Here is a 13668-nt window from a genome sequence, read left to right on the forward strand (position 1 = left end):
TTGAATCCTTCCCAAAATTAAGCCACAGCCTTGGTTGAGTTTATCTATGACTGTGGCACTGATACGGGCCACAGGTATTTATTATTTAATAGTCGGGCATTGCTGGTTGTGAAAACTTTCCTCTGAAAGATAATTAGAAAGGGAAATGTTTTTCTCCTTACTGTATTGCCTATTCTGTTGCTCTTCCAACTGATTCTGTTTAATAAGCAGTTGGTTAATTATTTTCTTGCTGTCTGGAGACTGAAAGATAAGTTTCCATAGAGCATCTTACCCTGTCTGGGATTTGGCAGTGAGTTTTATTGAAACAATCTGTTCATCTGAGTAAAATTTTTCTGGTGGAATCTCAACAAAGTTGGATAAAGGATACACAAGACCAGGCTTGTTAAATATTAAAACCATAACTTCTGTATTTGCAGCAGCATATAGCGATGCCTGATGCCTTTATTTTTTGCTTTCTACTTTATAGACATTGTGTATCTCCAGGGATATTTGAAATAAAACTGTAGGTGGAAAATAAGAAGTGATGGACATTGGGGATAGTTTGTATTAGTGGACTTCTGTCCCTGAGGGTAACTTATCGAGACAGGCTTTCAAACTTCTGGTGACAAAAGACCCCTAAAGCTAGCTCTTGATTTCCAATTTAAGCACATAATATTTTCCCTTTTTGCCAAAATTTAGTAATGACTCAGCTTCTATTAACTTCTGAAACGAAGCTATCACTAACTTAAGAATCTGTACAAATAATCAGGGAAAATTAAATATTGCCTTGTTTCTGTGCTACATAGTATATAGCTTTATGAGCCCATCAATTATAGGCACATAAATCTGTGTGCTTTGGAACAGGTATGGGATGAAAAAAGGCACCTTTACAAGTTTTCGAGAAGGAATGAATTACAAGAAGGGATATTAAGCCAATTTGTACCTCCATTTTAGGGACACAGCTCAAGAATACCTTGAAGGTACCGTGTTTTTTAATAAAGTGACTATGTTATCCACTCCCTGGAAACTGGTTTAAGTTAATTTCTAGGTGGGGCTTCCACTGCATCTAGAATCACTGGCCGGTGCTGAAAGTTTATAGTAGTGCCTTTTTCCTTTTGGGGCCAGGTTTGTTGAGCAAAGGAAAGAATTTTGAATTGGGCCGAGCTTGGAGGAAAGCTAGGTTAAAGTTAAGTTTGCCAAGATACAACTTTTTCTGTTTTGATTTCCGGTTCAGTAACCTCCTAATCCTCCAAATCCTTAAGTCAAAACCTGAATTTATACGTGTCCAGGTCCATTGATACTAATAGTCATAGTCTAGTCTATGTGATTAAATATGTAGTTAAATACCTGAGGAGGATCAGGATCATTTGGACAACAGATTAAACATAAACAGATTAAAAAACATGTCACATTACTGAAGGGGTGAAGACTGATTTTTAAAAATGCAAAGAAAAGGAGAAATGGTGCTCAATGTGTATTTTACAGGCAGGTAATAAATAAAGGCAAAGTATTTATTTGAAATATGCTCCGTTTCAGAATACTCAATTACTTGGTGAGTAGAAGCCCTTAAGAACTTCCCAGCTGTTGTGTGGTTGCTGCGGGGGGTTATTGGTCCAGCTTGAATCATCTGTTATCCAGCCAGTTCAGTTCCTGAGAAATCATACTCGGTTCTCTCAATCTATTGCATTGACAAGGGTGTGTGGATCCAACCTTCCCTCTCTTTTTACTAAAGAAGTTACTGTAAATTGCAGTGATCTCAGTTGATGCTGGATTTTAAGAATGTTTTGTGTCTTAGTGGAAATGTCTTCAATAACATGATAGTTAATATGTTTAGAGATAAGATCTTGAAAGGAAAGTATAATGGTATCCTCTACGGTCATAACAGAAAAATCCCATAAAGTCTTTAAATCCTAACATCTCCAGAAGAAGTCATCAGTGTACGTAGGAGGCAATATAATTATTTAGAAGAGATAGTCCATTGAAAAAAAAGTAAGATGAAATATTAGCTGGTGTGTTATGAGAATATAAAATGCTTTTAACTGTACATATGTATCTTTGATACACTGCGGCTGTAGATTTCTTGACTTTAGTGTTCACTCTCAAACACTATATTATTTTTACTTCAGCAGCTGTTGGTTAATTATTTCAAGAAGCTGTTGGAAACAACTCATTCCTAGTATCATCAGATGTTCACTTTGTACAGCAGAGCATAAATATTCCTTTGGTCTTCTAACTGTTCCTGATTTAATGGGTACCTGTTGTGGAAGAAGTACTCCCACGGTCTAAAGAGCCCACTCTTTAGAGTAGAAGCTTATTGAGATATTTCTGTACCAAGCCACATGAAATATTCAAAGAAAACAGAACAAGGAAAATCCCCAAGGGATAAAAGCCTTTATCTTTTCCTCTGCTCTGTTAATGTATTCATGTTTCTGTAGAATTTGTTTTACCAGTCTAATAGTGTCTTAACATTCGAATCTGTCTTGTTTCCTTTTTTAAAAAAGAAAAATAAATTGTATTTCTATTTGTAGGGTAAACTGCCGGTTCTTCTGCTTGGTCAGTCTGCGGACTTGAGACCGGGAGAATTTGTGGTCGCGATTGGAAGTCCGTTTTCCCTTCAAAACACAGTGACTACAGGGATCGTTAGTACCACTCAACGTGGAGGGAAGGAGCTGGGCCTCCGCAACTCCGATATGGACTATATTCAGACCGATGCCATCATCAATGTACGTCCCGCTCTGAGCTTGTTCCCTTCAGCTCTTACATTTCTTGAATAGTTGCTTTGAAAATGTCACCAGTGATATAGTTCTTAAGAACAGTGAGCGTAGTTGGCTCTTCCTTCATCCATGTAAATATGGACATCTGCACTACAGCAGCACTTGCTTGTTACTTAAAAATCCCCCAAGGAACCACACCAAGTACAATATCTGCCTTCACTTCAAAATTCTTACAAATTACGAGGGAGGAGGCAATATTCTCTGGCAAATAAGTGTCTTTTTGAAATCCATTATGTTTTCTGAAAAAGAAGCCAAGTTTAGTTTAAGGATTCCAGTTTATTTCTGCATTAAGGCAGAACAATAGTTTTTGTACTTCTACTGTTGCCTTGTAAGAAATCTTCACTAACAGCTCCCACAGCTGTATCTTCTAAGTTGCTAGTGTGGTACTATTAAAACAAAAGAAAAACCTTGGCTCTCTGTTTACTCTGGCAAGAGAAGAAAGACTAAGCATTTGCAAAGCTCAGCTAAAAGGAGTGATGTTAAGTGTAGTTAATGGGTTTGGATGTTAAGACTCTTCTATTGCACATATTTAATAGACAATGAAAAAATGACTACAGAAATATTTCAAAAATTTATTTTATGTTTTCCTTTCTATGAATTAAGAGGTAGATATTAAAACATATTCTTGCCATATGTTTATTTGCAGTATGGAAACTCTGGAGGACCCCTAGTAAATCTGGTAAGAGTTTCTTTAAGTTTGCTTAGTGTCAAGCTTATTACTTTTTATTTTAAAAACAAAACCAAAAAACCCCCACCTAAACCAACCAACAAACAAAACCCCACACCAGAAATGTGATTCAGAGCATCTGATATCTGGCAGACTACACAAAAGTCATATGGTTCTTACTAATCAGTTGTCTGTGTTCATGTTGGCAAATCACAAAATATGCTTGGATTTCAATATTTGAGGTGTTTACGATTTGCATAGTTTTGAGCAAGTGTCATGCCTGATATTTTTTGCCCATGCCTTGCAAAAAAGTAGAAGGTGCATTTTAAAATTGAGGCGTTTGCCCTCACTGTTTACCGTGCAGCCGGCAATGGGTTTTTTTCATACGAGAACTCAGCTTAATGGTCCAAAAACATGCCTACCCCTTTATTTTGGATCACACTGAGGCAGATTGAAAACCCCATGTATTTATTTGGATATTAGGGTTTATTTGCTGATATTGTAGCACATAGCCAGAGCTGACCTTGCAGCAGCTGTGGATAAGCCCAAGAGAGAACAACGTGAAGTAGGTTGCAAACCCCAATTGGTCTGTGAGAGCTCTCAGATGGGGACACCTGGGGTCGAACAGAGGAGAGGCAGCGATCCTCAATGAAGGACGGCACAATCTGGAAGAAAGAGCTAGTCAGAGCTTCTGCCTTGGACATTTGGCATTTTTTTTTCACCCAACTCACAATTTCAGTACCAGTAACCTCCATTTAAAAAATTGTAACTGGATAGTTTTTGTCTGGGATAGATCAGGGAAGGAAGCTGCTGAGATTTCAGAAGTGTTCGAATCATCAGGTGACAGCAGAGATGTTTCATCTGAAACTCTCCCTTGGAGTCACATTGCCAGGAAAAGCTTTTGATTTTGGTGAACTCTTGTTTTTCTTGATATTATTATGCAATACTTGCTCATAACCGGTCGGCACCATGTTTTCATGAGGTTTCTGCTGAAATAAACAGACCAAAATTGGCTGTAGAATATGCTGCTCGTCTGCTGCAGGCAGAAGAGCTGCCCAATTCTGATCTCTCTTCTGCTAGTGGCAAGATGAATATCCACATCAGTTTTCCAAAACTGTAGAATAGCTTTTTATCAATAGACTCAAAAAATTAGACTTAAAGAAACCGTTTAGAAAATTGAAAGCCAGCTACAGAGTGTTGTGTGAATTTGTCTTTGTGATTGCTTGGAAGAAATCATCCATTTCTCTTTGACACGTTTCACATTTGCTCATAACAATTTCTTATTTCTCCAGGATGGTGAAGTCATTGGAATTAACACATTAAAAGTTACAGCAGGCATCTCGTTTGCTATCCCATCAGATAAAATAAGAAAGTTCCTAACTGAATCCCGTGACAGACAAGCTAAAGGTACTGTATGTCACTGCTTTGAAAGAGAAAAACATGAAAATAGTAATAAACCAGAAAGTCAACAGCCTTTGAGGCTCTTTTGATAAGAACAATTGATCAAGGCCTGTTTTCCTTTTTGTAGGAAAAGCTATAACCAAAAAGAAATACATTGGCATACGAATGATGTCCCTAACTCCTAGGTAAGTAACAGTGGTGGTTCCTGCCCTTCCCGGAGTATGGTCACTGCATGTGTTTGGGTCAAGCTCATGATCTGAAGAAACAACCAGAGGGTTTGAATCAGCAGCGTGTGCCTCTGCAGGTGCTGGTGACAACTTGAAGCCAATTTTTGCTGCCTTTTTCTCTGCATCTGCTACATGGTTGAACTCTCCTGTAGACACTTGTATGAGCTAGTTTTTAAACAACTCCCTGGCTTTTTCTTTTCCTTAATGCTTCAGAAGAGAATAGCTAGTGATTATTAAGTTGTCCTGGGGCTCTATTACTCTTGTTACCATCTGTCCCGTGCTGTCATGTGGGTCAAGGAGAAAACAGGACAGTAAGTTTTCAAGAATTACGGCAGACACATGCATATTTCCATTTCTTTAAAATTATTTTCATTAAACAATTCACTTTATGTAAAATGAAGCTTTTGTGTTGACTTGCTTATTCATACTCAAACCAGAAAAGACTCATAAGCAGGTGATACTGCGTCCTGTAGAAATAACCAGAAGTTTTCCTGTGTGCAGCATCACAGGTATAACAGAGCATTAAAACCTGAAGAGTTTTTAAGGTGTTCAGGATCTGCTAGTTCTAAAGTAATGACCAAGTGCTGAAATGTTTTAACTCCCATTCTCTGTATCTATTGAAATGATTGCCTTTATCAGAAATAGGCATTGAAAAGCTGTATGCATGCAAGAAGTTAAATACTTGTAAGGGTTAAAATGAATTGTGAAGTATCACATCAACATGTAAAATACCCTCAGCTCGTAATGCAAAGGGACTTAACTAAGTAAAAATGCATAATTTTTTTTTTCCCTGTCTTGTCAAAATATTTTTGTTGCTGTTTCTTCATTTTCCAGCAAAGCTAGAGAGCTGAAGGATCGCCATAAAGACTTTCCTGATGTTGTCTCTGGGGCCTATGTTATTGAAGTAATTCCAGAAACACCAGCTGAAGCGTAAGTTGAAGTACTTTTTTCTCAAAACCACTGCCACTGACTTAAGGGGGTAATGCTAGAGAATGTTCCCTGCTTAACTGGCTATCTTGATTATGCTAAATTAACAAAATTACGACCATCTGATAGCTATTAGGTTGTCTGCTGGAAATCAGTTTGTGGTTTTAGTCCGGTCCCCAATGGGCAATATTGCAAACATATCAGGGTATTTCAGCGAAGCCCTGTCAGCGTTCCCGGCCAAAAGGGTAAGGATTCAGTGGGCGTGAAAACTCAGTTTTTGTTTTTCTCAGTGATTGCCTCCAAGATGCGTGTTGCACCAATGCCAGTGCTGAATAAAGACGTTTGCCTGTGCGTGCTCCCCATGGCCCTGCTGGTCACTCCTGTAGGAGGGCAAGGGAGAAGTTTTGTGCTCACCTTGTGAAGAAGTGACCATCTCAACCCAAGCACCTCAGTGTTGGGCAAACCCACCAACTCTCCTGGTGTGCCTCCATCGGGGGTGAAAGCCTCTCGGCAGGAGACTCTCTTCCATGTGAGAGCTTTGCCAGGAGTCACGTTACTGGGAAGAGCTTTTGGTTTTGAACAACTGATCTTTTTCTTTGTATTATTTGGTTTTTGCTCAGAAGCTCACCTGCTAGTTGGTACCACGCTTCACGAGATCCTTGGCTGAAGTACAGCATCTGGTCTGGCTGGCTTTTGCTGGAGACCCTTTTCTTTCAGAGTTTGCTTGATATGAAACCACTCAGTAGTCCAGAGTAGGAAATAGGAAACTTTATGCATTTTCTGAAACTTGAGATCATTTAAGAGAAGAGTAAATCTTTGAGGCAACAAAGAGGTGTATGTACCACCAAAGGCACGTGGGCAGAAAGCTGCTTGGAGCAAGCATATGTTATCTCTTAGGAAGACTGCAAGGATGGTTGGATGATGTAATTTTGTTGCCGTTTGGATGCTGCTGTAAGATATACAGTGTTAGCTCTCTAGTGTGCTCGCTAAATTATTGCTGCGTTTTGTAGATAACTGTTGGCAGCGGTGTTCATGCAGAATACTGGTGTATGTCTGTAATGTGAAATTAAACTGCAGTTAGCGCAGAAATAATGTGGCTGCTCCAGTGTGGGACTGAATTTACTGCCTTGACATGCAGGTCCAATCTGAAGGTGCAGAGAAATCTTTATAGGAGTATGGATAATACCAGAGAGTGGGAGAAGGACATTGGAGAGGTAGAAGAAATGTGAGGCAATGTAGCCTCGTAACTTGAAGGCAAACTCTAATCAGGATGCTTCCTCCGAAGGCTGGCCTGGCAATTAAAATGCAGCCCTTGTTTGCTTGTGTCCCTCACTCCTAGTCCCCCTGCCAGTGCGTTTCCCCGTTCTGCTCATTTCCTCTCTAATGCGCGTTGTGTAGACGTGCTGGGTAGGGGATGAGAGCAGTTCTGCAGCGACCTGTCCTGGGTATGAGTTGAGAGGAGAGACTGCATGAGAGACCAAGATAATCTGGAATGGTTTCTCTCATGAAAATGTTTTAAGCCATGCCTTCGGTAGGCAACTGGAATTGTTGCAGACGTTGGCCAAGGCATCCTGCTTGCAGAAGACACTCATGTAAGGCGTTTTCTGCGGGCGGAAGGGGCTGATGACTGCTCTGTGGTTTTGTGAAGAAGGATTATGCTGAAGGGCTGAATCATGTCTGATCTGGTTACTTGGTTAATATTTCCATAACTTGGAGCCAGATCGTTGTGCAAGACCGGGCAAGACGTTGTGGTTGATGGTATCCCTTACCACCCTGTTTCTTGGTCCCAGCAGCAGTCTCAGCCAGCTCAGGGAGAGACCCATGACCCCGGGCAAGGGGGACCTTGTAATGCTGGGTCTTGCTTTGAGTCGGGAAGGTTTTGGGTTCGGTTTGCATGCGGTGCTGAGGTCAGGAGATTCTGTGGGCTATGGGCAGGTGGGTGAAGGGAAGGACACGCATGTGTTTTTGGTGACTGGGCTAGATTGCTGCGTGTGTTACTCTGCTCAGGTTTAAAACATGAAGGTAAGGTGAAGTAAAGCTATGCATGGGCAGTCTGGGACCAAAATTCCTCATGTGTTAACACATAGCGCCACTCAAATTGCTTTGCTATGTATACATGATTAAGGCTTGGAAAATTTCCCCTCTAAAATGAGTGCCTTGTTGCAGTTATTTTAAAAAGAAAAATATGCCTCTATCTATTCTACTGAATCAGCATCTAGGATCCTTCCTGCAGAATTACTGCACTATTTGCAACAGTGAATTCCTTTGAAGACAGTGGAATATGGGATTCATCAAACTTGTACCTCCATCTGATTTCTGAGGTTTCTGCATTGTGTCGTAATCTCCACTGCTTCATAAATTCAGATTGCTTTTTGCATGCCCGCTGTGTCGCTGTGCAACTGCCGTTGGGTGGGAAATAGGAAAAATACAGCAATCTTTTCTTAAAACAATATTGTAAAGACAATAAAATGGCAACTATAATGATACATTGCTGCTTTGTATTTTCAGTGGTGGCCTGAAGGACAACGATGTGATTATAAGCATCAATGGACAGTCGATAAGTTCAGCCAGTGATGTCAGTGACATTATTAAAAAGGACAGTACGTTGAACATGGTTGTACGCAGGGGCAATGAAGATGTTATGTTAACAGTAGTTCCTGAAGAAATCGATCCCTAACCAGAAACATGAGCTGGATTTCATGTTTTCTTTTAACAGCATTGGACTGCTTATATTCTCTCTGTGCTGGTACAGGAAACGTTAGACTTCTGACCAACATTCTGCTTGTTCAGTGGATTAGTATTGGCCAACAGAATAACTTCTAATAGGTTTAAGGTGCAAAATCAGTGTAATTTCACATACTCCAGATGATAATTTTTTTCCTTCTGTATTATGTATGCAATGTATTCTTTACTGGCTGTTACATTCCCCGCTTAACAAATCGATGTTTGCTTCCCTGTGTTGAATAGATTTACCATTATTTCTGCTCAGATTTAAACAAAACCCATGCACACAATGTGTGTTGTGGTATTCAGGTATTTATAGGTTAGCTGTGTTTTAACTGGAAATACCATTGTAAAGGTGTAGTTGGTTTAAAAGAAAATACAATTGGGAAAAAAAGTTTGGTTTATAAACACAGAGAAATCCCAACCGAAATAACCTTTTGAGGATCCCGTGCAGGATTTTAATACTATGATATTTTCCTAGTGTTATTAAAAGAATTCAACAGTACTTCTTCTTGTGAGTGATTCATTTTACTTCCCCTTGTGGAGTGTTTTTCTTTGAGCAGCACATCTGCCTGAAAGGATGTCCTGGTGGTCTCTTTTTTATCATCATAAACCGAGACACTTATTTTTCAGTGTGTGCTTGTATTTGCACTCCTGTGCATCTGCTTTTCTTAGCATGGCTGGCTCGAATTTGTCATATGGGCTATCGTAGATTGCCTGTCTTCCAGATGTTAATACATTTCCCTTACTGTTTTAATTACAGCTTCACCAATGCCTGAAGTCTGTTTGCTCCACTATAGGAAAAATTGTCATATTATGGATCACAGATGCTATACCATTCTAGTTCAGATGTTAGGATGTTTGCAGCTGTTGTAGATCTGGCCTTAAGCTCTTTCAAACAGGCTGTTTTATTTGCAGTCTTGAGTGCTGGTGTGTACGATAGGATCTGGTTTTGACCAGGATAGTGGGCATTCCTCTAACACGGAGACTAATCTTTATACATATATTTATGGATGCCCTTGAAGTTTGGGTAGTGAATGGGATTGTCTTACTGTGAAGCAGAACAATCAACTAAATTTAATTACAGTGTAATTACTCATTGGGTAAACAATAGGCTAAGCAGCCTTTCCTTTCCTCTGTTGAAATATGTATCTCAGAGAAGAAATCCAAGGGCTGTAGACAAGTTTTGGTGACCGTCATTCCTAAACATGCTCTTCTTTGGAAACTGCTTCTTAGTAAAACTTCAGCGGGGTAGCTGGCAGTTTATGATTTTTAAAGAAAGGGCTGTATTCCACACAATTACAGCAAGAAATCCGCTAGACCTGGATCCCTGACAGTGCTCCTTCTCCCTCCAGCTGTATTTCAGTTCTGTTTCAGCCAGCTTATCCCAATTTGGGGAGTCTCTGTATCCCTAAGCACCAATGCCTGCACTTACTTGCCTGCATCACTATAAATTTACACAGTCACACAGTATATGGACGCTTGACATGATTGAACACCTCATTACTGATTCACTTGCTCCATCGCTGTGATAAATCACACATGTCTAAAAATCTGCCAAGATGTTATAGTGCCAAGCGCTGAAGGTCTGCAATACTTTCTGGCATGAAAGATGCAACGTAGAATGATCTCGCAGAGTTGCTTTGTCAAATATTCGCACTGCAAGTTTATTTTACTGATGTTGATTAATGTTTCAGCTGCCTGTTGAAGCGGTATTATATTTTGTAGGCCATTCATGCCCTGTGTAGTGCAGAGTGTGATGACAGACAGCTCTCGGCAAAAACAAATTAAAAAAATCACCTACCTTCTCTGCTACTGCATCTATCCCAGCTAGCAAAAATTAAGCTAAAAGCCCCAAAGCCAGGAAATGGTGCTAAAAACAGAAGTTATTTTTCATCTGCCTTTTTATTTCGAAACAAGTGGTTGCATAATTTACAGAGCTGGTTGATTCTCTTTGTTCCTATTGTTTGTTGTTGTGATCTCCTAATATGCAAAATCATTAATTTTTTTGCTTGATTTCTAGCTAGCTACTTTGGGTTTACCAATGATGTCCTTGCAATGACAGCTAGCACAGCACATCTTTATGCCTGTGCTTTAAATAGATACTACTGTGAGGCATAAATGCCTCAGGACAATGGCTCGGGTTTTGTGTGTGCATTAGGAAAGAGGCAAACGAACTTGATTTCTGTAAATGGTTTTCCTGCGCCACTGGGATTAGTGAAATATTTGACCAGATTTCTAGCCCGTAGCTCCATCTAGTGGGATGCAAGATGGTCTCTTATTGCAGCCAGTCATTTTCCATCGTATATTTGAAAGTGGTTTTCTGACTTATCTTTTTTTAAAATTTATAATTCATTTCTTTGCATCAGATATCCGTAACCATGTACATATCCTGCAAAATATTTAGAAATTACTCTTCTAGTATCCAACCATGTTTGCAGCTACCCAGATGGTTTCTTACCATCAAAGTTATCTCAATGTTTTTTAATAATTATAATAAGATTACTGATAAGCAGAGACACAGAAGCAAAGTTTGCCTTTAATACAATTAATTAGCATGTATTTTCGATGTATTATGGGGTTATAGATTTGGAGTGGTTTTTATTGTTTGCTTCAACGCTCAGTTCTTTCCAAAATGCAATTGAAAATACTTTGTACAGAATAGCTTTGGCACAATTGTATAAATATCAGTTTCCTGGAAATTTTAGCAAGTGTTGGACACTAAATCAGGGAAATTGGACGTTCTGGCTTGATTTTCAGTATTTTGGAATGTCTGAAATGGAAACTGGAGTTGCTGCATATGTGATGCTGAGTAGATGGCTACGTGTGGCTACACTCAGAGGTAGTTTTGAAAAGCTAATTCATTTATTCCATGAGGGAAATGTCTCGAGCTGTAAAAGAAATGATCATGAGTAACAATTGTCTAGTTTCTGTGGCTTATATGCCAGGCAGTAAGGTCCTATGGTTTCAATACCAGAGGACCAGAGGACTTCTTTTTATTTTTTTTTTCTCTTTCCCCCCTCCCCCTAACTACTTTGTATTTATGGTAAAGAAGCTGAGGATGTTTTTAAAACTACATCTTTCCAAATTAGAGTGAGAGAGACATCTAGTAGGGCATTAGATTATATGTATGTTCTTATTGTCTATCAGAAAAATAACTGTAGAGGTGATTAAAACTGCAGTTGCAGATATCCAGGAGAAACAGTGGTGATCAAGAGGTTGGTAGTCACCAGTCCAGAGTAGTGAATGATGAGTGCCACTGAGTATTTATTTGCATGCAGTGGTAGGTCACTGCAGGAGTCCTCTTCATTCTTAGAGTGAGAATAAAGAAATGTTCATTTGAGGTTTCAGGGGTCTCCTTGATTGAATTAGATTTGAAATTATTCCTGCTGTTCCTAAATTCCCATATTATTTTCCACTGTTTCCTCTTCCACCCAGAAAATAAGGATGTGACTAGGCATCCTTTACTCAGTTTCCCACCCACACTTTGCTCTGATTCCGTCCCTGCTGATGACTGGTGGTGAAAGAAAACCCAGATGACATCCTGGGCTGATGTTAAGTGAGACTTTGAAGTTTAACGTCACTGAGCCGTTGTGAGGCTTTCTTCACACTGAGAGGCAGAAACTTCCCTAAGAGACAGGAAGGGGCCAGACAGAGAAGTGATGGCTAAAGGGCTGCCTCATCTTGCTGTACCCTCAACTTTAAGATGCAAACCTCAGCTCTGCAACCTCCCATCTGGACCCCAGAATTTGACCAGCGTCTGATAACTTTATCTGGAGGTGAAGAGCTTGGTAACATCACTCATCACGTGAAGGCCATTGCCGTTCTTGATTATATAGAAATGCATAGCAGAAACCTTTGCTGATTTTACATTCTTAGTGCGTGTACACTGTAAATCTGTACATCCTGCACTGTGTGTCCAGCTGTGCTGTACGGATGTCTGACACATACTCCATCTGTTTTGTTCCCTTCAACCCCCAAACTTCATTCTCTTGTGCAAGATCCTGGGAAGTCAGGGCTGGAGCCACTGGGCCCCAGGATTTCAGCCAGTTTAGCCTCTTTGTACTGTTACTTTGTGAATATGCAATAACTTGATTTGCTAAGTGTTATTTATTGCACAAAATTACTGCTAAAACCAGTGCATATGTAATTTGACCAATTGAACAGAGAAAGTGAGGAAGAAGGCTACCAGAGCGTCTTATCAATTTAATCTATCTGCATTTTCTGGAAAGCTTTCTTCCAATTTTCATGGTTTTGTTTAGTAGTCATGGTACTGCAGTGTCTGTCCCCATAAACTCTCTGAGGAAGTGGATAATAATTAGGAATTGATTAGAGAGAAGATGAGTCAGAGCTAAAGCATGGGAGTCAAATTTACTAAATTTGGTAAAGAATTAACTTTAGTAGCTTGGAAATACTGCATAACATGCTGGAGAAGAAAATTAAATATTTTTTCTGTTCATTCCTTTTCTGTTCGGTGTTTATGCAGGGAGCACAGTGATTTTCAGAAAGTTTGCAATGTGAATATCTGAGGGAAATGGGCTGTGTTACAGTGGTGTCCTGCTGCTGGAACATGCTCCGTCAGGTTTCTGCGGCTGTTGCTCTAAGCAGTTGCAATTAACTGATCTCCTGAACCTGCTAGAGAACTGCTGCTTATGTGAATTACCGTCTTGCCGTGGGTATGGGTACAAAGCTATCGATGCATCAAGAAGGGAACGTGTCTGCCTCCATCTGTGGGATCAGAGCCCCATGCAACAGCAACTGCTTGGTTTATCTGGAATCATTGCACAGACGTGGCTCAGATGGTCCAGCTCTTCCACGCAGCAACTTGATTGGTTACTAGAAATGCTAAATACTACAGCTCCACTCTTGCTTCTTGGCATCACACACAATCTCCCATATCAGAAAATCTTTAGACATAACATATACCACGCGGTCGTTGGCCATCCGATAAACTGAAGACTGTACTTTC

At 39.9% G+C, this 13668-nt stretch overlaps 1 protein-coding gene across 1 annotated transcript in view; it reads left to right on the plus strand.

The window, feature by feature from the left end:
* Positions 1 to 9204, plus strand: part of HTRA1 (HtrA serine peptidase 1) — a 34559-nt gene extending 25355 nt beyond the window's left edge. The window contains exons 4-9 of the mRNA XM_074831462.1: positions 2508 to 2702; positions 3400 to 3432; positions 4713 to 4827; positions 4949 to 5006; positions 5883 to 5978; positions 8484 to 9204. Coding sequence (XP_074687563.1) covers positions 2508 to 2702; positions 3400 to 3432; positions 4713 to 4827; positions 4949 to 5006; positions 5883 to 5978; positions 8484 to 8652 — 666 coding nt within the window. The 3' untranslated portion in view covers positions 8653 to 9204. The remainder of the gene's footprint in view (positions 1 to 2507; positions 2703 to 3399; positions 3433 to 4712; positions 4828 to 4948; positions 5007 to 5882; positions 5979 to 8483) is intronic.
* The last annotated feature ends 4464 nt before the right edge of the window (positions 9205 to 13668 follow it).

Source organism: Strix aluco, chromosome 7 (assembly GCF_031877795.1).
Source record: "Strix aluco isolate bStrAlu1 chromosome 7, bStrAlu1.hap1, whole genome shotgun sequence".
NCBI lineage: Eukaryota > Metazoa > Chordata > Aves > Strigiformes > Strigidae > Strix > Strix aluco.